Below are 24,836 nucleotides of genomic sequence, written 5' to 3'. Positions count from 1 at the left end.
TTAATCAAAGTATACAAGGAATCTAAATGAATACATTAAATGACTTCACATTGAGTCAAGATATCATAAAAAAGTTAAAAAGTTGAAAGTAAAATGGACGGAATTAGGGAGACAATCTCTTTTATTTTATTAATTACTTAATAATGATGTTAAAGAAATTTAATTAATATTTTTATATAATATACTTAATAAAATAATGACATGGTAATAATAAATAATAATAACAATAATAGTAATAATATAAATTGAATACTTTTTTTCTACAAATGAAATATTTTTATTTTATTTTAGCCAGTATTTCTTTGATTATTCAACATCTTCAAAACAAGATAAGTTAAGTTCGCGTACAAATACTCTTAACATACAAAACATACGAAATGTATGAAAAACTAAAAAAACGTGATGACATTTTCGTAATTATTTATTCGTAGGGTAATTATCAAAATTACTTTACAAATAATCTTGTAAGGTAATTTTATAAAATGATATTCTAAAGTAATTATCAAAATTACTCTACAAGTTTATCAAATAACATACAATTCAAAATTACCATACAAGATAAAAATTACCTTACAGAATTATTTGTAGAGTAATTTTGCTAATTACTCTACGAGTAAAATAATTACAAAAATATCACTGCGTTTGTTAAGGAAAACCTTCGGTTTGTACGTTTTGTACGTTTAAGATATTTGTATTTGATTTTTTGTCGAGATAAAAAGAAAAAGTAATTATTCACGTATCAGTACAATTTTCTGACAATATCGTTACATCGGTAATACAATTTTTATCATATTAATTATCCTATATATACAAATTTGATGGAGGCAAATAGTTGTTGCCCCCTATTTGTTAAAAAGGGCGACTGCCCCTTTTTCTCTTTCTTTCTTTATTTTTTTTACTTTCATTTTTATTTTCAACATTTACATTTATCATAGCAGGGAAGAGGGAATAGTATATCCCTGTTATTCGTTTAAATGGGTGACCGGTCCTCTCCACTAGACCAACCAGTTTATTGTTTTATAAACACTTTAAAATTACGTTTTTCCCTTGAATAGTGTTTCTCTGTCATTGGTTCAAATAAGCGGAGAGCAATACCCATTGGACCAACCAATTTATTATCTTATACGTACTTTAAAATTACGTTTTTGCCCCCAGTTAAAAAATACGGTTATGCCCCACCTTCAAAATACATTTACCCTTTTGCCCCGAGCTAAAAAATACGATTTCGCCCTCGGTAAAAAATTACGTCTTTACCCTCAACCAAAATTACGTTTTCGCCCCAGTTCAAAATAAAATTTTGTTTTTCCCCCGACTCAAAATTACGATTTTACATCAGTTTATTATTTTATACCCACTTTAAAATTACGGTTTTGCCCCACTTTAAAATTACGTCTTTGCGTACAGTTCAAAATAAAATTATGCTTTTGCCCCCAGCTAAAAATTACGATTTTCCTCTCGGTTCAAAATTATGATATCACCCTCAATTCAAAATTACGTTTTTGCCCCCAATGCAAAATAAAAATATGGTTTTACCCTAGCTAAAAATTAGGATTTTACCATCGGAAAAAAATGATTTTTCCCCCAAGTAAAAATAAAAGTATGACTTTGTCCACAGCTAAAAATCGTGTCAAAGAGCTTCCTAACACTCTTTTTTATTTTTTCTTTCTAGCAAAACTATAGTACTATTTTTTTAATTTGTTGAGAATTATTCAGCCATCGCCCCGCAACTATCTAACAAAACTCATTTCATAGTAATAATAAAATACTAATAAAAACAATAATAGTAATAATATAAATTGAATATTTATTTTCCGTTACAAATATAGAATTTATATAAACCCCTTTTCATTTTCAACAAGACAGCCTCAAATTTCAATAGAATCAATCAATCAAATCAAGATGAATATGTCCATTGCATCCAAATCATCATCAGCAACCACCTTTCTTCACCTGCAACACAACCCACAACACTCACTCTTTCGTCCTCTTCGTTCTCCAACGTTTCTTCCTGTTTCTCTCAAATCTTCATCCTTCAAACCTCCAATGGCAACTCTTGCTGTCGCTTCTTCTACTCTTGGACTCTCCGATACCTTCTCCAAGCTCAAACAAGATGGGAAAGTAAGTAATTTTAGGTTACATGTTGCTCTTGTTCAATGTTCTTGTGTTGTTTGTTAGTTATGAAGATTTTAGTTGTTGGGTTGGTGTTTTTATGAGTTTGGGTTTATTGGATTGATGTTGGATGGGTTTATTGTTATAGATTTGTGATTGTGATGTGGGTTGTTATGGATTAGGGTTTTGAATTTGGAATTTGGGTTTTTTTTTTTTTTTTTTTTTTTTTTTTTTTTTTTTTTAAGATTGATTAATGTTTTTTTGTTTTATACATTGATAGGGTTTCATTTTGCATAAGTTTTTTTTTTTTTTTTTGTTATGTGAAATGTGTTTTGAAAAAAAAAAATAAGATTATATATACGTATAGATTAGGGTTTTCAATTTGGAATTTGGGTTTTTTTTTTTTAAAGATTGATTAATGTGTTCTTTGTTTTATACATTGATAGGGTTTCACTTTGCAAAAGTTTGTTTTTTTTTTTTTTTTTTTTTTTTGCTTTTGTTATGTGAAATGTGTTGAAAAAAAATAAGGTTTATATATATGTATAGAATAGGGTTTTGTATTTGGAATTTGGTTTTTTTTTTTTTTTTATTTTTTTTATGATTGATTAATGTGTTCTTTGTTTTATACATTGATAGGGCTTCATTTTGCAAAAAAGGTTGATTTTTTTTTGTTATGTGAAATGTGTTTTGAAAAACAAATAAGGTTTTAAGTTGTTGAGTTGGTGTTTATGCTTTTTGTGTTATTGGATTGATGTTGACTGGATTTATGGTTATAGATTTGTGATTCTGTGATGTGGGTTATGGATTAGGGTTTCAGATTTTGAATTTGGGGTTTTTATTTATTTATTTTTTTTATTTTTGTTTTTTTAAGATTGATTAATGTGATTCTTTATTTCACACAATGATAAGGTTTTAGATGTAATTTAATGAATAAGAATCAAATAATCAGATAATTATGGTTTGCCAGTAGAGGTGCACAAAACGGTTTTTTTTCCGAACCGGGTCCGGGTTTGGTCAACAAAGTCAACAACCGGTTCCGGGTACATTCGGGTTTTTGACCAGTCTGGCCCGATTTTGCCGGTAGAGGTGGAACCGGTTCCGGTTCGGTTCCTTTCTTTAAAACCAGGTCTGGAACTGACGGGTCGGGTAGGGTTGGAACCGGTTCCGGGTCGGGTAAGTTACAAGTTTGACCTTTAGAGATGAAACATAGCCCAAGTTGACCCATTTATAAGTAAACGGGTCGAAATTACCACCACTAGTGTTCTTACAAGCTCTTATTTGTTCCATAGGTAGCATTCATACCATATATCACCGCTGGAGATCCTGATTTATCAACAACAGCAGAAGCGTTGAAGGTCCTCGACACTTGTGGATCCGATATAATTGAATTGGGTGTTCCGTATTCTGATCCGTTGGCTGACGGGCCAGTCATTCAGGTTAAATAATCGATCATTTTGTTGCATATTGTTTAATTACTAAATAAATATTTTCCTAGATCTACATTTCGTGTTTATATTTATTTTTATTTTTATTTTTATATTTCTTCATACAGGCTGCAGCCACACGAGCATTGGCAAAGGGGGCGAATCTCGACGCAATTCTTAATATGTTGAAAGAGGTACCCTATACGAAACATGTTAAATGCGTAAAACTAGACAATTTTAGCTATGAAGAAATGGGTCAAAGATTTGAATGGTTTAAAACTTTCTCAAAGTATATTCAAGTGTTTACACCCTCTAAAATTACTTTACTCAAGTTTTTTTATTCTAATTGTTCTACTAGTATTTTTGTTGTTAGTATTTAAAATAAAGAGTTAAATGCGATTTTAGTCCCTGTGGTTTGAGTCATTTTGCCAGTTTAGTCCAAAGGTTTGAAACGTTGCCATTTTAGTCCAATGGGTTAACTCCATCCATTTTTTCTGTTAACTAGAAGGGCAATTCGGTCATTTTATATGGCCGAATTTCCCTTCTAGTTAACAAAATTACATATAAAATGACCGAATTGCTCTTCTAGTTAACAGGAAAAATAGATGGAGTTAACCCAGTGGACTAAAATGGCAACATTTCAAACCTTTGGACTAAACTGGCAAAATGGCCAAACCACAGGGACTAAAGTGGCATTTAACTCTTAAACAAATTAGTTATTATGAAAATAAAGAAATGGATAGTGTAAGTGTTTGTGGGTCAAACAAACCCGTTTGATCCATCATAAGTTTTTACATATATTATGAAAATAATGAAGCATTAGTTCTGTTCATTCTTCATATAGTTTTTACGTTAATGTATATATATGTATATAGAAAAAGTATATCGTATATTACGGCTTAACGTACTTCACGTACGACAACGTGTGTGATATATATAACATGCGTGATTATTGTGTTTCAACATGCGTGATTTTGGATTTTTGAGTTATAACGTGCGTGATTTTAAAATGAACGTGCGTAATTACCTGTCGTACGTGATGTACGTTAAGCCGTAATGTACGTTAACCTTCCTCTCTCTCTCTCTCTCTATATATATATATATATATATATATATATATATATGATTTATAATTAGGGTGTGATTTTCCACTATAAAAGTCTTATATCATCTCTCTTTTGTTAACTCCATCTAGGTGATACCGCAATTATCGTGTCCAGTTGCTTTGTTCACTTACTACAACCCAATTCTTAAGCGTGGCGTGGAGAAGTTCATGATTACCGTGAAAGAAGTTGGAGTACATGGTAACTTATAAGCTACATTTTACTTAATTTTTAATTCTATAATAAATCATATTTAAGAATGTGCGTGCGTGTGTGCGTTATTAGGACTTGTGGTGCCAGATGTCCCTCTGGAGGAAACCGAGCTCTTAAGACAGGAAGCTTCCAAGCATAACATTGAGTTGGTACGTTAACACCTTAACGAAATAATAAAAGATTTATTAATATCATATGCTATTTTTAATTTTTTATACACGACGTTACTAAATCTTGTTATTATTTCGTTAAGGTGCTATTAACAACGCCCACTACTCCAAGAGAACGAATGAAAGCGATTGTTGAAGCTACAGAGGGATTTTTGTACCTTGTAAGTTCCCTTAACTTTATTCAACCGATAGTCGAATTTTAATTATTTAATTTAATTCATGTCTTAAATATCCATTTAAGAGTGACAAAACTTTAAAAATATGTTACAGGTGAGTTCTATTGGAGTGACGGGAGCTCGTGCTTCAGTAAGCGGAAAAGTTCAGTCTCTCTTGCAGGAAATCAAAGCGGTTTGTTCTGTTGAGACTATCAACTGTTTTTTTTTTTTTTTTTTTTTTTTTTTTTTGTATTTAAATAAGATGGAAATTGATTTTTTAGGTGATTGAATAATGTTTTTAATATAATGTTTGCTTTCTCTTGCACAGGAATCGAGTAAACCCGTGGCTGTTGGCTTTGGCATTTCAAAGCCTGAGCATGTGAAACAGGCAAGTCTCTGTTATTGACCCGACATAAAGTTTAAAAAAATATAGTTGACCCGACATGAAGTTAAAAAAATGTGAACGTCTTAAATACCCTTTAATCGAGTAAACCCGATTATGTTGCGGGGTGAAGTACGGGTGGTAAATTCTAACACGGCATGAAAATAATCAGGTGATAGGTTGTCATGTCCGAAACGTTTATATACATTTTTTTTCGGGTTGACTAATTTAATCAACATAGTTGTGTTCAGGTTGACGTGTTTAACCCGTTTAATTAAACAAGTATAGCTATCAACCTGTTTACAACCCGGTTAATCCATTTATTGTAACCCACCAACCCGTTTAACATGTTTACAACTTGATAATGACTCCTTTAGATAAATGGGTTAAAAAAGATAAATGGGTTAAAATCGGAATATATAGGTTACCCGATTTACGTGGGTTTGGGTCCAGTGGTGGCAGAGCTTGAACGAAAACCTAGTGGGGGCCAGACTCTTAAAATCCAAGATTTTACACTAAAAAATTTCCGAAATTTTCGGTAAAATTAACACTACGAACGAAAAATCGGTGGGGGCCGAGCCCCTGTCCGGGTCAGGGTTGATGCTTTGACACTAATAAAGATACGGGTCATGTTCGGGTTGAACCCGACCCAATTAACACCCTAAAATTAGTGTCAAAATTATCATAAATAGCAACCGATTTGAAGTTCATTACTACCAATTCTACAACACGTAAAAAGGATGTCGTGCCACATCAGCAACGACATGGTATGTTTTTTGGTTTGAGCGTTTGGTTATTGCGTATGCAGGTGGCTGGATGGGGAGCGGATGGGGTGATTGTGGGGAGCGCTGTGGTGAAAATATTAGGTGAAGCAAAGTCCCCTGAGGAAGGCCTTCAAGAGCTAGCTGAATTCACCAAATCTTTAAAAGCTGCATTGATTTAATAACATAATTTCATATGTATTTTGTGTTATGTTTTTTTTTTTTTTTTTTTTTAAATCAGATGTGGTCTGATCTTGACTCATCTTTATACAATTTTGTTGGATATTTCTGTTATGGAAGTTGAAAATGGGTGGTTTTATAAATTATTAAAAAAACATATGTTAAGTAACTGGTTTTATAAAAGTTTGTTTGATTCAAATGTTAAATTATTTTTAGAGTTAATTACTGTTTTTGTTCATGTGGTTTATAACAAATCACTATTTCAGTCCATTAGTTTAAATATTGCGATTTCAGTCACTATGGTTTCATTTTCGTAACCATTTCAATCCATTTATTATGTTAGTATAGGGACTGAAATGCTTACGAGGTGGACTGAAATGGTTACGAAAGTGAAACCATAGGGACTGAAATCGCAATTTTTAAACTAATGGACTGAAATAGTGATTTTTTACAAACCACAGGGACGAAAACAGTAATTAACTCTTATTTTTAACATAAAGCATTTAAAAAAGTTTATTTATTCCAGTAATCCGCCGAGATCCACATCATCTTTGATCTGCATCTACCAAAACGTCGTCTCTTTGACGTCCTCGACCAATATTAATATCACTTACGCCGAGACCTCCCACCTTCTTGGATTTCAAAACGTTTTACTAGGCTACCCAGCCGAATTCTCCTTGTGTTAGACGAACCACCCCAAAGAAACCTTCTTTGAATGCCTTCTAAAAGCTTTATAACTCCATCTGGCGCTTTAAATTTAACTTGTGACATAAACAAGTTAAATGAGTGAACTCGCGAACCAGTTAGGTCAACCGGGTCATGACTTTTATAGCCAGCTAACGTGTTGGCGAATCTGACCTCAAATTGATCCGATTTGTTTAGAGTAAATTTATACCCATAAATTATGTGTTAGATTCGTGTATTGTCAAAAATCCTCATCCCTAAGACGCGATGGTCCATCAATTATTCTAGTCAAATATTACATGGAGTTAATTACTGTTTTCGTCCCTATGTTTTGTCAAAAATCACTATTTCAATCCGATAATTTAAAAATTGCGATCTCAGTCCCTGTACTTAACAGAATAATGGATTGAAATGGTTACGAAAGTGAAACCACAAGGACTGAAATGGTTACGGAAGTGAAACTATAGGGACTGAAATCGCAATTTTTAAATTAATGGACTGAAATAGTGATTTTTAACAAACCACAGGGACGAAAACAGTAATTAACTCTGTTACATGACATGGTATAATTTAAAAGTCTGGTATACCAAAAAGAACATTAGTAGTACTACTACATTTTGATATAGATTGAGCAGGCACAACTTCAACAAATATGGGTGCCTCTACAATCATACAAACAATTTGAATTTCTAAACTTACATATATCCATCCATCCTTCAACTCAAAATTCCTACATCTTCTCTCACTTTATATAAAATGTATAATATTATCCAATTCAGATCACAAAATTCACACCTTCTTTCCACATTTTTCAGAGTCGAAACGCTGCCATGCCCTCCCTATTCTGATCTATCCCGAACTTTTGAATTGTTTGCGTACAACGGTAACAAAGAGTGGGACCCGTGTTTCCTTCTTCTGAAACACCGCCAGTAAATTAACAATATTGATGCCATGAATCCGATTTGTATCGCCCATCTGTACCAACAAAACCCCAAATGCTAAAAAAAAAATTATCTAATTTTTTAAAACTTTTAGGAGATGATATAAACTTTTGAGCCAAAAAAAAGTATGTTTGACTACAAAAGTCAAACTTCTACCACATCTAGAACACAAACAAATAAAATAAAGAGTAAAGTACACGGATGGTCCTGTGGTTTACCAAGATTTTGGATTTAGTCCCCAGCTTTTTAAAAGTACACGGATGGTCCCTATAGTTTGCACTTTGTAACGCATTTAGTCCCCAGCTAACAAATCTAAAGGTTTCGGCAGGTCTAAGTTAGGGACTAAAGATGTTACAAAGTGCATACCACAGGGACCACCCATGTACTTTAAGACAAAGTTGGGGACTGGATGCGTTACAAAATGCAAACCATAGGGACCATCTGTGTACTTTTGGAAAGCTAGGGACCAAATCCAAAATTTTGGTAAACCTCAGGGACTATCCGTGTACTTTAAAATAAATCTTGGATGATCAAAGCAGGATCAATAGAGGGTTTCTAAATATTTAAAAATTAAGAAACAATTTTTTTAAAGAAATATCAATTCGGATACTGCGGTTTTAACTCAACATACTAATCATATTCAAAGATGGTCATTATCATAAGTTACTTAAAAAAATGCAGGAATTAGTAAACAATTTAAAATGAAAAAAAAATACTAATTTTGAACGTAAATTCATAAGTTACTTAAAAATGCAGGAATTAGTAAACAATTTAAAATGAAAAAAAAAAACTAATTTTGAACGTAAATGTCAGATCTTAATTTTACCTGTCTAAATCAAGAATCGGGCTGTAAACAAGTGTTTCCCATGTTGCTACAATGCCATGCCAAACGGGGTTGTAATAAAGAGACTCAGGTGACCAAAACATCCGCGTGTACGTCTCCAAAAATATAAAAAGTATCCAAGCTCCGATTTCAAGCAAAATGAACTTTATGACAAAACGGCCCACAATCACCATGACAAGCGAAAAGGCCACCAACCAGTTAAATAATTTGTGATTATATTCCTTTATAAACAAAGACTTTGACTTTTCCATCATCTGCACAAATCCCAAAAAAATATGGTTATCATTCTGCGGTTGCCCTTTCACATTTTGGAAGCCCGAAAGGTAAATAAAACTTGGGCCATTACTTTTTTTTAACTAGAGATGATGGATTTAAAACGTTCACTTATGAATGGGCCGATTTGGGTTGTGTTCATTAACTCCATCCATTTTTCTCCGTTAAGTCAGGGGGATTTTCGCCTTTTTACTTAAATTATTTTTGTTTTTTATTTAGTAAGGGCATTTTAAATGCTTGTACGTAAAGTGAAAAAGACCGAATTGCCCTTTAAGTTAACAAAAAGACGGAAATACCCCTGACTTAACGGAGAAAATGGATGGAGTTAATGAACTGGATGAAAATAGCAAGATTTCAAACCTTCTGGATCCAGATGCGCGGAAAACAGACCTTTGGAGTTTGGACAAAAGTCGCAAAACTAGCCAAACTTCACGGACGAAAATGGCATTTTATTCATAAATAAATAAAAAGGAGACAAAAAGGAGTTTGTGGGTCAACCAGTCCCGACCCATTTTGATCTCTACTATATAGTGCCCCATTTCAACGCAATCCTTTTCGCACTTTACACATCTCAACCCACCCGGCCCCCTCGTCTAACCACATCTACCTTAACATACATGTCTTTACAAACAACATCTAGTATATTAGTGACAATAACAAACTAAAGAAGAAATAAAGAATACGCTAACCTTCACCATTCGTTGCTCATATGTGGTTTTAGAAGGCCCGACGCACACTTTTTCAAAACTTTGGTTGCATTGAAGAAAACCGGCATTGAACTTAGCCATTGACGGTAGTCGGAGTACTTGAAGCTGGTCCATTTTGTCCTCACACAATGTATAAAGTTCCTCACACAATTTCGACGACTGATATTGGTTTGCCATAACAAAATTCTTAAACATCTGCCATAAAAAAAATTAAATATTAATGTACACTTACAAAATAGAGTAAACTTCCGTTTTGCTCCCTGTGGTTTGGTCACTTTAACGGTTTTGCCCCAAACTTTTAAAAAATAGCCATATTCCTCCAATAGTTTGCTATGATTTTTCCATTTTGCTCCCCGCAAATTTTGCTCCCTGCGGGGAGCAAAATGGAAAAACAGACAATTTGGATGGAGTTAGAGGCGGGGAGCAAAATGGAAAAATCATAGCAAACTATTGGAGGAAAATGGCTATTTTTAAAGGTTTGGGGCAAAACCGTTAAAGTGACCAAACCACAGGGAGCAAAACGGAAGTTTACTCTACAAAATATTACAAGTATCTTAATAAAGAGCGTGTGAACGAACTCACAAAATGTAAAAATTCTTACCTTTGCAATATCTTCATCAAGTGCTTCAACCGATTTTTTGGCATGGTGACGACCGAAATGTTGTTCATCGAAAGATTTCAAAGATTCGGTTCTAGAAGCTTCGTGGATGGATTGTAATGATTCTTCGGAAATCGGTAAAGTCACTTTTGTCATACTATCCTCGTATATCTTCAAACATTTCTCCAATATTTTTTTGTTAAATATCTCAACAAGAGACCCTGTCGATGGAATCTCACCCTTGTTTAAAGCTTCCAAAATCTGAACGAAAAAAACGAATACTTTTCCCGCGTTATTTAACAGAAAACACATAAATACGAGGGTTCTAAATGGACATTGTCACATTGAGTAAGAGCTTACATTTAATAAGTTAATTACATAATTACTTATAGAGTTAATTGCCCGGATGGTCCCCCTGTGGTTTTATGTTTTTTCACGTTTAGTCCCCACCTTTTGAAAATAGCAGGTATGCTCCCTATGGTTTGTCATTTTGTTACTCGGATAGTCCCCTGACATTTACTCAGGGGACTATCCAAGTAACAAAATGACAAACCATAGGGAGCATACCTGCTATTTCCAAACTAACTGACATCTAGTCAGGGGACTATCCGAGTAACAAAATAACAAACCATAGGGAGCATACCTGCTATTTTCAAAAGGTGGGGACTAAACGTGAAACCACAGGGACCATCCGGGCAATTAACTCTTACTTATATTATAGAAAGTGCACCTTTTCAAGAAAAGCTACAAACTCCTTCCCGTTAAGTGATTTGCCCTGTACAATCTTTGGACGAATAACAGATTTAACAACTTCTTTCAACTGTTCTCGCTTTCTAACGTAACTCTGATCGAGCTCCTCGTCTTTCAAGTCGCAAAGCTTTGTCCTTTGGAGATGTGGCTGCTCAAAACAAAGAATAAAAGTATTAAAAGATGTGGCAACCATCAAAAGAATACATGTTTTAGATTATGTATGATTGTACGTACTACGTAGAGTCGGTAGAGGTGCCATTTTTGACCCATTAATTATAGAGTAAGTTTAAAACACTACTTACAAGACCTCCTTATCGTGCGACGGTACGCGACCACAAACATAACATGCGTAATTATGCAAATAACGTGCGTAATTAAAGTTTAACCCAACCCATGCGTAATTATGCAAATAACGAGCGTAATTAGGGTTTAACCCAACCCATATGTAATTATGCAAATAACGTGCGTAATTATGTATATAACGTGGTTAATTATGCAAAGTTAATTACTATTGTGCCACCGCGTTCAATTGAAGGCCTAGATTAGATCAGATGTACGGTTGAGATCAGTGGCGAAGCTTGAATTTTTTTTACGGGGGGTCGAAAATGTATATACCCAAAAATTTCTATAGAACCGGGGGGTCGAAAACATATATACTCAAAAATTTCTATACGAAAACTACATATATAACACTACTGGCCGAAAAGTTCGGAGGGTCGAGCGCCCCTCCCGGCCCCTTCAAAGCATCGCCCCTGGTTGAGATGCCCGTGTAAGCATCGCATGATAAGGTGGTCTTGTACGTTAACGGGCCTCTTAATTATGAACGGGTCAACTCGGGTTATCTTTTCCTCTGGTGGGTCTAACCATATTTAATTTGCATAATCATATTTAACACATTAACCATTTATCGTACATAAAAAAGTGGACCGAGTGTTCTGGATCAAACCAGCTGACCACACCAAAAAATGACCCGTTTGACTCATCACCGAACCCACCCTATATTGACTCAATCAGATTAATGTTTGTAAAGACCGTACTTGTGGTAAGCTGAATGCTGTGCTATTGTCACCCATAATAGCTAGTGAGTCTCGAATCTGGTTAACCTATTTTAACAAAAAAAATATATATATAATTTAGGTATTAAATTATATAAGTCAGGCTTTGCATAAAGAAATTTCAATAAAGTTGGCACCTGATCAATATTTTTGTCACCTGAAAAACAAGCCAGTAAAAATTTGTAAAAAAAAAACGATTATTAAAATAAATGTCAATTTACAGAAATATTTGGCTGATAAAAAATACATATATTTTGATATATGAAAAAGAAGAAAACTAACCATTAGCGTTAGGAACATGTCGTAGAGCTTCATCCACCATTTCTTTTACCGACTTCCCCTCTGTAACAAGCCAAAAGTAATGTTAAACCTCAAGTCTATAACGCCAAAAAAAAAAAAAAATTAACTTACGTAAAAAGTCACGTTGTATAAGCCACAGTAGTTTTGCCGGTTCAAACGCCACATCTTGCCCCTATAATTTAAATAACGTTTAATAAGACACGAAGCAAAACGACACCTCACCGCAAGCTTTTTACCCTTGTATTACGGAAAGAAGAATATACACTCGAAGAAGATATCCAAGTTGGTCAAACTTTACCTCGACTCTGTTCATTGACAAGAAGTTATAAAAAAAAAAAAAGTTAGTTTCAGGATATATATACATATTTAAACGATAACGTGATCATCAAAGAGCATAGTGTCCACTTTGAATGAAAAAACTAACCTTCCGTAAAACTCTTCGGCAAGCTCAACGGCAAATGACAATCGCGATATATCAGCTTCGCGTATCTAAAAACATGAAGAAAAAAACACGCTATTTATAGTACAATTTAAAAAGAACTAAGGAATGCATCAATGTAAAAACTAGTGCTACTGATTTAAAAAAAAAAAAAAAGTGTTGTTAAAAATAAAAATAAGAGTAAAATGCCATTTTCGTCCCTGTAGTTTGGCCAGTTTTGCGACATTCGTCTAAAGGTTTGTTCTTTCGCATCTGGATCTAAAAGGTTTGTAATCTTGCCATTTTCATCCGGCTCGTTAACTCCATCCATTTTTCTCCGTTAAGCCAGGGGTATTTCCGTCTATTTTGTTAACTTAACAGGGCAATTTGGTCTTTTTAAGTTAACAAAAAGAGTTAAATGCCATTTTTTGCCCTGTGGTTTGGGCCATTTTCCAGTTTAGTCTAAAGGTTTGAAACGTTGCCATTTTAGTCCAAATAGTTTTAAACGTTGCCATTTTAGTCCACTGGGTTAACTCCATCCCTTTATTTTGTTAACTAGAAGGGCATTTCGGTCATTTTAAATGTAATTCTGTTAATTAGAAGGGCAATTCGACCATATAAAATGATCGAATTACCCTTCTAGCTAACATAAAAAATGGACGGAGTTAACCCAGTGGACTAAAATGGCAACGCTTGAAACTATTTGGACTAAAATGGCAATGATTCAAACCTTTGGACTAAACTAGCAAAATGGCCCAAACCACAGGGATTAAAATGGCATTTAACTCTAACAAAAAAGACAGAAATACCCTTGACTTAACAGAGAAAAATGGATGGAGTTAACGAGCCGGATGAATGTCGCAAATCTGGCCAAACCTAAGGGACGAAAATGATATTTTACTCTAAAACTAATAATTATAATAATAAGACAGAAAACATAACCTAACGACGTAACAAAGAGATAACTATATAACAAAGACAAACTTGGCTCTTTTTTTTTCATTTCAGAAAACAAAAACCTAACGGTGCTTTTCAAGTTTGAAAAAAAAAACTAATAAATAAATAGAAAAGAAAGGAAATTTAACCGTCTCAGGCAAGTTGTAGATAAGGACCGAGCTCAAAACTGTCGCAAGAGCAAATATTCTGGAAAAATAATCCACGGTTATAGATCACCAAAAAAAAGGACAATAACAAAACTTTTATAACACCTGTCATCGTAGACGTTTGATTTCCCTACGCTTTCAAATCCCTCGGTATCGAGATAAAATACAGACGTTTTCACCCCATTAATATCCATTTCAACTGGAGTTCCCCATACCCATATTCCTATAAACAATAAAACAAATTGTAAGCATTATGAAAGCATTTTTAACTAGAAAACTTGCAAAAGATTATCTTTATTTTTAATACCGTCAATGTGACCAAAATTATAAATTGCACTTTTTCAAAGGTACAAATATATTTTAAATAAATTCAATTTTAAGTGAAGACTTCAGAATTTAGATCATACTTTAGGTATTTTAATAATAATAATAATAATAATAATAACAATAATAATAATAATAATAATAATAATAATAATAATAATAATAATTACAGAAAACATACTCGATGTTTGCAAACCCTTGCAAGTTATGTCCTTTAGCCCTAACTCAGTTAACTTTTTGTGGTTAAATCTGACCAAATGGACCCCACATGAGGGTATTTTGGTCATTTTACTCTCATGTGGGGTCCATTTCGTTAGATTTAACCACAAAAATACCCTCATGTGGGGTCCATTTGGTCAGATTTAACCACAAAAAATAACTGAGTTACGGCTAAAGGACAAAACTTGCAAGGGTTTGCAAACATCGAGTACGTTTTCTGTAATTATTGAAGACAAAGTACACAGTTTGCAATAAGTGACATACATAAAGAACGATTTTTGTAATTTACTCATAATAAAATGAGCTCGACAATAGAAGATTCCGGTGAATACCTTTCGTTTTTGTGTCACGCATGTGGCCAACACCAAAACCTGCAAAGTGTCGCACACAAAAAAAAAAATTAAAAAAATCGAACTATGTGCGGTAAAATTGTAAAAATTAAAAAAGGACATACCTTCATAACAAGAAAGTGAGAGAAGTTGGTTAAGCGTAAAGGACTTTCCAGATCGATATGGACCAATCACCTATCAAGACAAACATATAAAAAAATGTACAAAAGTAAATAAAAATTTAAAAAGTTATGAAATATGAAAGTAGATAGATTATAAAGCTTACGGCAACGGCTGCAATAGGATTGGTTATTCTCCTAATAGCCTCCAGTCCTTCACTAGAAAGACGAAGTTTTGTATGACCAGGATCCGGTTCTACGATTGGAAATCTGTAAAAGCGTAAGAATAGTAATTGTACAACAAATTTTTATTCTTACAATGTCGGTTAAAATATGGAATTTGAAGTCAAGGATAATGCGTACATTGACCTAACAAGATGGTGAAGTTTATAATGCACATCCAAGACCCCCCCCCCCCCCAATATTTGTATCACTCTTATAACACCTATGCAGATATCGGTGATATATCGGTTATATCGGTCATATCGGTCCCTTAATAAAATATCGGTGTCAAATATCGGTCAAAATATCGGTACCGATATTATCGGCGATATTGACCGATATTTGACCGATATAACCAATATATCACTGATATTTGACCGATATAACCGATATATCACCGATATTTGACTGATATAACCGATATATCACTGATATATCACTGAATTATTGGTGTTAAATTGCTATATATATAAATTCTGCATTATATTAAAATTACCGATATCCCACCGATATCTCACCGAGATAACCTATATTTCAAATATCGGTCCTTTACCGATATCCGATATTTTACCGCATTAACTGCATAGTATAACACTATAAAAAAATTCCAAATTTTATCCCGAAGGCACTAAAATGGGAAAATCACAAGAATAGCCTTTGACTTTTCCGCATTTCACAAATAGCCATTGGAAGCCTCTCCATGAGCCTTTGACTTTTCCACATTTCACAAGAATAGCCTTTGACTTTTCCACATTTCATAAATAGCCATTGGAGAAGCCTCTCCATGAGCCTCCACACTGAAAACGAGGAGGTTGTAGCCCTTTTCAAAGCCGTTTCGCGAACGCGAATCAGAAGGCGACACGTGTAAAAATGGGTCGAAGCGGCTCTAAGTCGTTTCAGCCTCCTCTAGAGAGGCTTCAGCTTTTTTCATATATTTTCCACCATTCTCTAGATAACTTTAAAAAATTTACACCAAATTAAAGATAATTTTATCATCTTTAATTTGGTGTGTTTTTAAAAAAAAATATATTACCGTATGAAAAAGTTATACCCGTTTAAAAATCATGGTGGAATAAATATAAAAAAATGTTGAAGCCTCTCTAGAGAAGGCTGAAACGGCTTAGAGCCTTTAGAATACATGTGGCACAATGTGGCTGGTTAATGCTGAAAGGATTTTCAAAGCCACTACAGCAGCCTCGATTTCTGTGAGAAGGCTCATGGTGGGGTTTCAGCCGGCTATTTTGGAAAAGTGGACCAGTCATAGGCTAATTTCATTATTTTCCACACAAAAAAATTGTATTAATATTAAAGCGTTCGTGTGCATAACTTTTCGTTTGGTAGATAAACGAACCCCTAAAATGATATTCAAGTTTAAACCCCCCCCCCCCCCCCCCAGACAGCTAGACCTATGAAAAGAATATAGAAAACCTAGTATTTTCATTCTACAATCTTGTAACTAACTAAAGGGCCTTTATCATTATATCATCAATTCAATATTTAAATCCAAAAGCAAATCAACAGTATGCCAAACTGCCAAAATGTCATAACTCATAAGTTAAATACTTAATGCACTAAAAAGCCGATTTCTACATCTCATATAGATAATTAACATCATATACCAATCGAGCCGGGGGTCTCACTGGAAGCAGCTTCTATATTCCTACGGGGTAGAGGTAAGGTTGTCTACATCTTACCCTCCTCAGACCCTACCTTTGCTTTGCTTTGCTATTGGTGGGATTTACTGAGTATGATGATGATGATACAAACTATGCAACTCATATAGCTACTCATTAATTAATCAAAAAACAACTCAAACAAATAAAACAAAAACCTAACTCATTTAACCAAGTAGATATGCATAAGTAACATTTATATTTCAAATCATTCAATTCCAAAGAATAACACATTGCATACCAACAAATGTTCAAAACTATCAAAAACTACACTTTGACTTTGGATGTCAAACCTACAACCATTATGCTAACATAACCCAAAACAATACTCAAATCATTTAATGCCATAAAATCCAATTAAAATCCAAAGCCAAACTAAATCCAAAATACCATCCTGATACGAGTTCAAATTGTTCAGCTCAAGATTGTTATTACAATGGTTGAACTGGCTTAACGTTCAGAAGAACCAAATTATTAGGGTTCTTGAGAGTTGGTTAAGAAAGTTGTTAAGAAGAGTTAAGAGGAGAAAGTGTTATTATTTCAACTGATGCCTTTTACATTCTATAGACTCTGTATTTATACACTCACACTATACAATTGACTATTTGACTTAACTACTTAACAAACTACTAACAACTATTTAACTGCCACTTATTCCGTTAACTACACATCCATTGAGTACATATCAATACCCCCTGGTCAAGATGATCCTTGGCCCCAAGGATCAAATGTAGGAAATTTGTTGCATATCACCGTAGCATCTTCCCAGGTAGCATTTTCTGGTTCCTCATCTTTCCATTTAACCAACCACTGTACGATCATTCGATTGGAACGTTTATACACACGAGTAGTGATTACACTTTCTGGTTCCTTTTCAGATGGCAACAATGTAGAACCCATTGTAGGATTAGGTAAAGGTCCATAATGTTTCTTGAGCATCGAGACATGGACCGTAGGGTGAATAGTAGACCCCGTAGGCAATTGTAATGTATAAGCAACTTCACCAACTTTTGATAGGATCAAGTAAGGTCCAAAGTACTTTACAGCCAACTTCTGATTAGACCTATGAGACACCGAAGTTTGACGGTACGGCTGTAACTTCAAATAAACCCACTCTCCTATTTGAAAACTTCTTTCAGACCGATGACTATCCGCTAACTGTTTCATACGGACTTGAGCTTGCTGTAAATTGGTTTTAAGAATGTTAATGACCTCCTCCCTCATTATAAGGCTTCTATCCACAGCTTCATTATTGCTTTCCCCCGGTAAATACGGCAAATGAACAGGAGGTGGTTGTCCATATATTACTTCAAAAGGGGTGCACTTAATAGCCGACTGATACGTTGTATTATACCAAAATTCAGCCAAAGGCAACCACTTCACCCATTCCGTTGGTCTTTGAAAGCACATACATCGCAAGTAGCTTTCTAAACATCGATTGAGGACTTCCGTCTGCCCATCAGTCTGCGGATGGTATGAGCTAGACATCCGCTGATCAACTCCTTGCAATATTAACAACTCCTTCCAAAAATGGCTAACAAATACTTTGTCTCTATCAGAAGTAATGGTTCTTGGAGACCCATGCAATTTGTAAATTTGATCCAAATACACCTGGGCAATGTCAACTGCTGTAAAAGGATGTCGAAGTGCAATAAAGTGTGCGCCTTTACTAAGTCGATCAACCACTACCAATATAGCATCCTTATTACCAGACTTAGGCAAACCTTCTATAAAATCCATAGCAATATCTTCCCAAACACCCTTAGGTATAGGCAAAGGCTGAAGCAACCCAGGATAAGCTGCTGTATCAGTTTTACATTGTTGACACACTGCACATTGTTTGATATAAGCAGCCACATCCCTTCTTAACTTTGGCCAATAGAAGAGTCTAGCCACTCTGTTAATAGTAGCATGCACTCCTGAATGACCCCCTTGAGCCGAATCATGCATCCACTGTAATATTTGATTTTTAAGAGCTGCCACATTGCCGATGACCAATTTGCCCCTTCTTCGTAATTCACTATTAACCCAACTAAACTGACTATGGGAAGATGGATCAGATTGAATCTCCTGAATGACTTTGACCAATTCTGAATCCTGCTGCCAAGATCTTTTGATATCCTCCCACAAGGTCGTGTGAGAAGTAGAAACAGCTATTTGCAAAAGTTCCCCATGACTAACCCTGGACAATGCATCAGCAACTTTATTATCTACCCCTTTCTTGTACACAATATCAAAGCTGAAACCCATCAATTTGGACAACCACTTTTGCTGAAAAGGAGTAGTGATTTTACTATCCAATAGGTACTTTAAACTGTGCTGATCAGTCTTAATCAAAAAATGCTTATGGGCCAAATAAGGCTGCCACTTCTGAACAGCATGGATGATAGCTAATAGTTCTCTTTCATAGGTGGATAAAGCCATGTGCCTTGGTGATAAAGCCTTACTAATGTAGGCTATAGGATGGCCTTGTTGCATAAGAACAGCACCTATTCCGTATCCCGATGCATCTGTCTCTATTACAAAAGTGTCATTGAAGTTGGGAAGAGCCAAAACAGGAGGACTTATCATAGCTAGCTTCAAGCTTTCAAAAGCTGTATTAGCTTCTGTGGACCACTGAAAAGATTCTTTTTTTAAAAGTTGAGTCAAAGGTCTAGCAATACTTCCATAATTCTTCACAAATCGCCTGTAATACCCTGTAAGCCCTAAAAACCCTCTGAGCTCCTTCACGTTTCTAGGAACAGTCCAGTTTTGAATTGCCTTTACTTTAGAGGGATCAGTAGCCACACCCTGTTCAGAGATGATGTGACCTAAGTATTCCAATTCCTTAGCACCAAAAACACACTTACTCTTCTTGGCCACCAACTGATGTTGTCTAAGTAAAAGTAAAACTTCTTTCAAATGAATCAAATGATCCTGCCATGTAGAACTGTATACGAGGATATCATCAAAAAAAACTAGGACAAACTTCCTCAAAAAATGTTTGAACACATGATTCATTAAACCTTGAAAAGTTGAGGGTGCATTAGTCAACCCAAATGGCATCACTAAAAATTCAAAGTGACCATTGTGCGTTTTAAATGCAGTTTTGTCAACATCCTTAGCATCCATCCGAATTTGATAATATCCTATGTTGTCAAAGACGCAAGGCGCAGGCGAGGCGCATCGGCCTCGCCCGGAGCCTAGGCGCAAGGCGCAAAAAAAGTGTGGGCTTTTTTAAGAAAAGCGCACATAGAGAAAAAAAATATAAAAAATACGTTATGCTTTGAAAATAAATAAGATTCCGCATATAAAATTAAAAGAACTATTATATATGCCATTTAAGATCATGTAGCTAATAGTCGGTTTCATTTTTTCAGTTTTCCTGCTTATCCACTGCGCCTCAGCACCGTTTTTGCGCCTAGGCGCGCGCCTTTTTGCGCCTCAGCAGCGTTTTTTCAAAAAAACCCATTTTTGCGCCTAGGCTACCACCAGGCACTATAGGTGCGTCTCGCTGCGCCCGGGCGCCTAGGCGCGCGCTTTTTGCGCTTTTGACAACATAGATAATATCCCGACTTAAGATCCAACTTAGAAAAAAATTTAGTTCCAAACAATTCATCCATAAGATCTTCTACCAAAGGAATAGGAAATCGATCAGGAATAGTAGCTTGATTAAGTTTTCTATAATCAATGCACATCCTCCAACTGCCATCTTTCTTTTTTACCAACACTACTGGAGAAGCAAAAGAACTGTTGCTTGGTCTTATGATTCCCTGTTCTAACAACTCATTAGTCATTTTCTCAATCACGTCTTTTTGCAATACCGGATATCTGTACGGTCTCAAATTTATACCATCTGTACCATGCTTCAAGGGAATTCTATGGTCAAATTGATCCCTACAAGGTGGCAAAGTCTGCAGATCCATAAAAACATCTTTATAATCTTCCAAGACCTGCTGCAGCTCCCGAGTTTGAGTTGTTGTTTGATCCGCATCCTGCAGTATTATAGAAGTAGGTAGATCATGACCTTCAACAGCATAAACTTGTATCATAGACAGTTCCCCTCTTTGCTGTTTCATCTTCTTTAGACTGCCCTTAGAAAACTGGGCTAACTTCTTCCCTTGTTGACCTCTTAGAACCACTTTCTGTCCATTGAATTTAAAGCCCACTGTTCTATCTCTATAATTCATCTTAATACAACCCAACGTAGTAAACCATTGGACACCCAAAACTATATCACAACCCCCTAATGGCATAACATATACATCAGCCTCAAAGTCAATACCCTGCATTTTCCATTTAAACCCTTTAACCATCTTATCGCATATTTCTTCATGACCATTGGCTACCTTAACTAACATAGCAGGTCCTCTAATCAGCTTACAACCCAACTGTCTAGCCAAAACCACATCCAAAAAATTATGAGAACTACCAGTGTCCATTAACACTTGTAATTCATACTTCCCATAGTATCCAGTCACCCTTATAGACCTATACATGTCATTACCTTCCATAGCATTTACTGATATTTGAGCACACTCCAACTCTATCTGATTATCTTCTTCTTGTTCCAACATCTCATCCATCCATTCTATTTCTATATGATAGAGCTGAGGTCGTTTTCCCTTGCACACATGATCTTGAGAATATCTCTCATCACAATTAAAACACAATCCCTTCGATCTTCTTTCATCCATCTCACTTCTAGTCAATGTTCTCCTATTAATATTCTTTTTAGGTTCGGGAACACTTGGTTTTATATAAGGCACCATTGCTTTGCTAACATTCGGATTTGGAAGAATAGGTGTTTTATACCCAAACCTAGTTTTCTTAGCCTTAACCGTAGCTTCTTGTAATTTTGCTAAGCAAAATGCTTCTTGAATATTCTTTGGATTAAACATTCTAACCTGTAATTGTATTTCCTCTTCTAACCCCGCAAGAAAACAGCTCAATGCATAAGCAACAGGCAATTGTAATCTACTTATAATTGCATCAAAAGCATCATGATATTCTTGCACAGAAGTCGATTGTTTCAAATTCTTTAATTCAGTCATAGGGTCATCAAACAACTTACCAAATCTTGTTTTAAGAGCTTCCACCAATTCCGCCCAACTCAGAACTGTGCCCTCATCTCTTTGACTGTTAAAAGATTGATACCACTGCAACGCCTTATCTTCAAAGTGTATTGCAGCCAACCTCACCTTGGTAGCATCCGGAATTTTATCCAATTGAAAGAACTGCTCTGCTTTGAACAACCAAGAAGATAATTCCTCTCCTCTGAATTTTGGGAATTCAATTTTCGTAAGCCTGGCTGCGTAATTATACCCTTCACCTTCATTCTGTATTTCTTGCCTTTGGTAACCAACATTTCTCTGATTGTTGACTATTTGTGTCAATTGAATCGACAATCCTGTCATCATATTCCTCATTTCCTCCAAGGCTTTAGCATTCTCTTCTATTCTATTATTCATTTGAAGCTGTTGACTACTTTCAACTTCAACTTCATCGTGATTCCCCTGTCTTTTCGGCATTTTTAAGTTGGAATTGATCGAACGATGATCAATTACAGAATCGAAATGAATCGCACAAGAATTGAACGGAATTTGATCGAACGATTGACCAAATTCGAGAGTTTGAATCGAACAGCAATTAGCCCTAAATTGAACGAATTAGGGTATGAAATTGAGAGCGTCCAAGGATAGACAGCTCTGATACCAATGATACGAGTTCAAATTGTTCAGCTCAAGATTGTTATTACAATGGTTGAACTGGCTTAACGTTCAGAAGAACCAAATTATTAGGGTTCTTGAGAGTTGGTTAAGAAAGTTGTTAAGAAGAGTTAAGAGGAGAAAGTGTTATTATTTCAACTGATGCCTTTTACATTCTATAGACTCTGTATTTATACACTCACACTATACAATTGACTATTTGACTTAACTACTTAACAAACTACTAACAACTATTTAACTGCCACTTATTCCGTTAACTACACATCCATTGAGTACATATCACATCCCAATTTCATGCACTATCCCATCCCCAAATTCAAAAAAAAAAAAATAAATAAATAAAATAAAATAAAATAAAAAGATGAAGAAATCACTCACGCTTGTCTGAAATCATCAATAGCAAACACCCCACAAGGGGATGATAAGAAGTATAAGATAACAAAAACAAAACCGATCCACCGTAAATTCTTCGACATTGACCCGACCCGAATGAGCACGTTATCTTGCAAATGCCATAAAGGTAACTCAAGAAAAGGGATCTTGGAAATCTAATTTTGGAAAAAAGATTGCGAAAAGGGTGAAGTAAGATCTGGGTTTTCAATATGAAGATGGGGTTGTAGAAAAGATTGTGTTTTTATGAGAAACTGGGATTTCAGATGACAAAAAGGAGAAGAAGAGTGTGTTGTTGATGTGATGTGAAGAAGCTTGACTAATGTTTTGATTTTGAAGAAGAAATTGTGAACGTTTCAGACAGATTTCGTCTACCGGCATTTGAATCGCAAGATGTGGATCGTATGTTGGATATTACGTGCGGAGATCGATTTCGATCCCTTGAACTTTGAACTAAGCGGGTTTTACCTCATCGTACAGTCATGTCTTTGAGCGAGTGTTCACAGGCTAGGGCCCTAAGTGAGGGTTTTCCCCGGTTCGGATGTGAGTGTATCCCGATGTGGTAAATTTCGCCGGTAACTTTTTTTTTGAACGGCAAATTTGGATCACTAACGGACCACTGGAGCATCATCGTGCCACCAGCGAAACCACCCGATCATATCCATCTCCACTAGGCATAACGCCTATGATGCATGCAGGGTTACCCATGAGATTAAATTGGGGATTATTTTTCTTATCTATTATTTTTATTTCTTATTTTGTTTTTTATTTAGTTTCCTATTTAGCGTATGATTCCTATTCTATATAAAGGAATCTAGGGTTTATAGTTTTATGAGGTTTTGAGTTTGATTATTGTAAAGAAAACCTCTAAGGTTTCTTTGAACCATTCGGTTCCAAGTCTTTGAATGAATCATTGTGTTTGAGTCATTTGATTGCACGCGAAACTGCATCAGGTGGTATCAGAGCTTTGGTTTTCAAATGGCTCGACGTGAAGGTGAATACTTGTTTGCTCGTAGAGTCGCCGACAGAGGCAACGGCATGAGTGCTTTCTATTCACGTGCTCGTGGAGAAGATCGACTTCCTACTCGTAGATTCGCCGACCGAGGCAGCGATGGAGTCTATCCCAACCCACGGGATCTAAAGATCAAACGGCTCCGACAACGAGTCCGAGATCTTGAAGAGATCAGACGGCTTCGTCAACGAGTCCGATATCTTGAGTTACAACGGGAGATGCGCGTTAAGGAAAACGAATCGGGAACCATTGTCTGGAACGATGTGAACGAGGAAGAGGAGCATCCTTTCTGCCATCCCCACCCCCGGTTCTTCGAACCTTTCTATCAATAGAGTTTGACGGATGACGAACCCTATTCGAGTGACGTAATTTGGGACGAAAGTGAAGATGAAGAGGAGCCACTACTATCTTTTGATAAATTTCTTATAGTTGCAAAGGTAGAAAAAGATGGTGTTATGGTGGCTAATGGTGGTGTCATAGCGGTGGGAACTGGTGATCCGGTGGTAGAAGTTCCTATCATAGTGCCGGCAATCTTGGAGGATCTTAATTCAAAATTTCAAAATGGAGAGAAGATTATGGTTGCTAAAATGGTGGGCAAACATGCCAATAATAATGATAATAATTCGAAAATTCCAAATGCAGCCGTTAGTAAAAAGGATAAAAATATTGA

The 24,836-nt window shown here is 35.4% G+C and overlaps 2 protein-coding genes across 2 annotated transcripts; one reads left to right on the top strand and one right to left on the bottom strand.

Moving 5' to 3' along the window:
* Positions 1-1,844: 1,844 nt before the first annotated feature.
* LOC110865338 (tryptophan synthase alpha chain) lies at positions 1,845-6,666 on the top strand. Its single transcript, XM_022114583.2, has 9 exons — positions 1,845-2,118; positions 3,399-3,545; positions 3,662-3,727; positions 4,729-4,837; positions 4,922-4,998; positions 5,103-5,180; positions 5,290-5,367; positions 5,503-5,562; positions 6,365-6,666. The coding sequence occupies exons 1-9, from the start codon at positions 1,900-1,902 to the stop codon at positions 6,497-6,499; spliced, it is 969 nt and encodes a 322-aa protein (XP_021970275.1). The 5' UTR covers positions 1,845-1,899; the 3' UTR covers positions 6,500-6,666.
* Positions 6,667-7,765: 1,099 nt separating this feature from the next.
* LOC110865349 (guanylate-binding protein 2) lies at positions 7,766-23,582 on the bottom strand. Its single transcript, XM_022114592.2, has 17 exons — positions 23,143-23,582; positions 15,329-15,431; positions 15,168-15,237; positions 15,046-15,084; positions 14,276-14,393; positions 14,153-14,210; positions 13,074-13,138; positions 12,948-12,954; positions 12,761-12,821; positions 12,632-12,691; positions 12,487-12,506; positions 12,332-12,397; positions 11,275-11,442; positions 10,548-10,805; positions 9,929-10,141; positions 8,949-9,220; positions 7,766-8,156 (listed from the first exon to the last, which is right to left on the bottom strand). Exons 1-17 carry the CDS (start codon positions 23,238-23,240, stop codon positions 8,021-8,023), a joined length of 1,812 nt encoding a protein of 603 aa, XP_021970284.1. The 5' UTR covers positions 23,241-23,582; the 3' UTR covers positions 7,766-8,020.
* Between the last annotated feature and the right edge of the window lie 1,254 nt (positions 23,583-24,836).

This window comes from Helianthus annuus, chromosome 1 (genome assembly GCF_002127325.2).
Source record: "Helianthus annuus cultivar XRQ/B chromosome 1, HanXRQr2.0-SUNRISE, whole genome shotgun sequence".
NCBI classification, from domain to species: Eukaryota; Viridiplantae; Streptophyta; class Magnoliopsida; order Asterales; family Asteraceae; genus Helianthus; species Helianthus annuus.
The sequence above is the reverse complement of the archived record's forward strand: the minus strand, read 5'-3'. Positions and strand labels throughout refer to the sequence as shown.

Coding starts and splice junctions, on each gene's coding strand:
- LOC110865338 (XM_022114583.2), top strand. CDS start 1,900: ATGAATATGTCCATTGCATCCAAATCATCATCAGCAACCACCTTTCTT. Junction 2,119..3,398: donor AGCTCAAACAAGATGGGAAA/GTAAGTAATTTT, acceptor TTTGTTCCATAG/GTAGCATTCATACCATATAT. Junction 4,838..4,921: donor GAAAGAAGTTGGAGTACATG/GTAACTTATAAG, acceptor GTGCGTTATTAG/GACTTGTGGTGCCAGATGTC.
- LOC110865349 (XM_022114592.2), bottom strand. CDS start 23,240: ATGTCGAAGAATTTACGGTGGATCGGTTTTGTTTTTGTTATCTTATAC. Junction 14,211..14,275: donor TCAAACGTCTACGATGACAG/GTGTTATAAAAG, acceptor TTATTTTTCCAG/AATATTTGCTCTTGCGACAG. Junction 9,221..9,928: donor ATGAGCAACGAATGGTGAAG/GTTAGCGTATTC, acceptor GGATTTGTGCAG/ATGATGGAAAAGTCAAAGTC.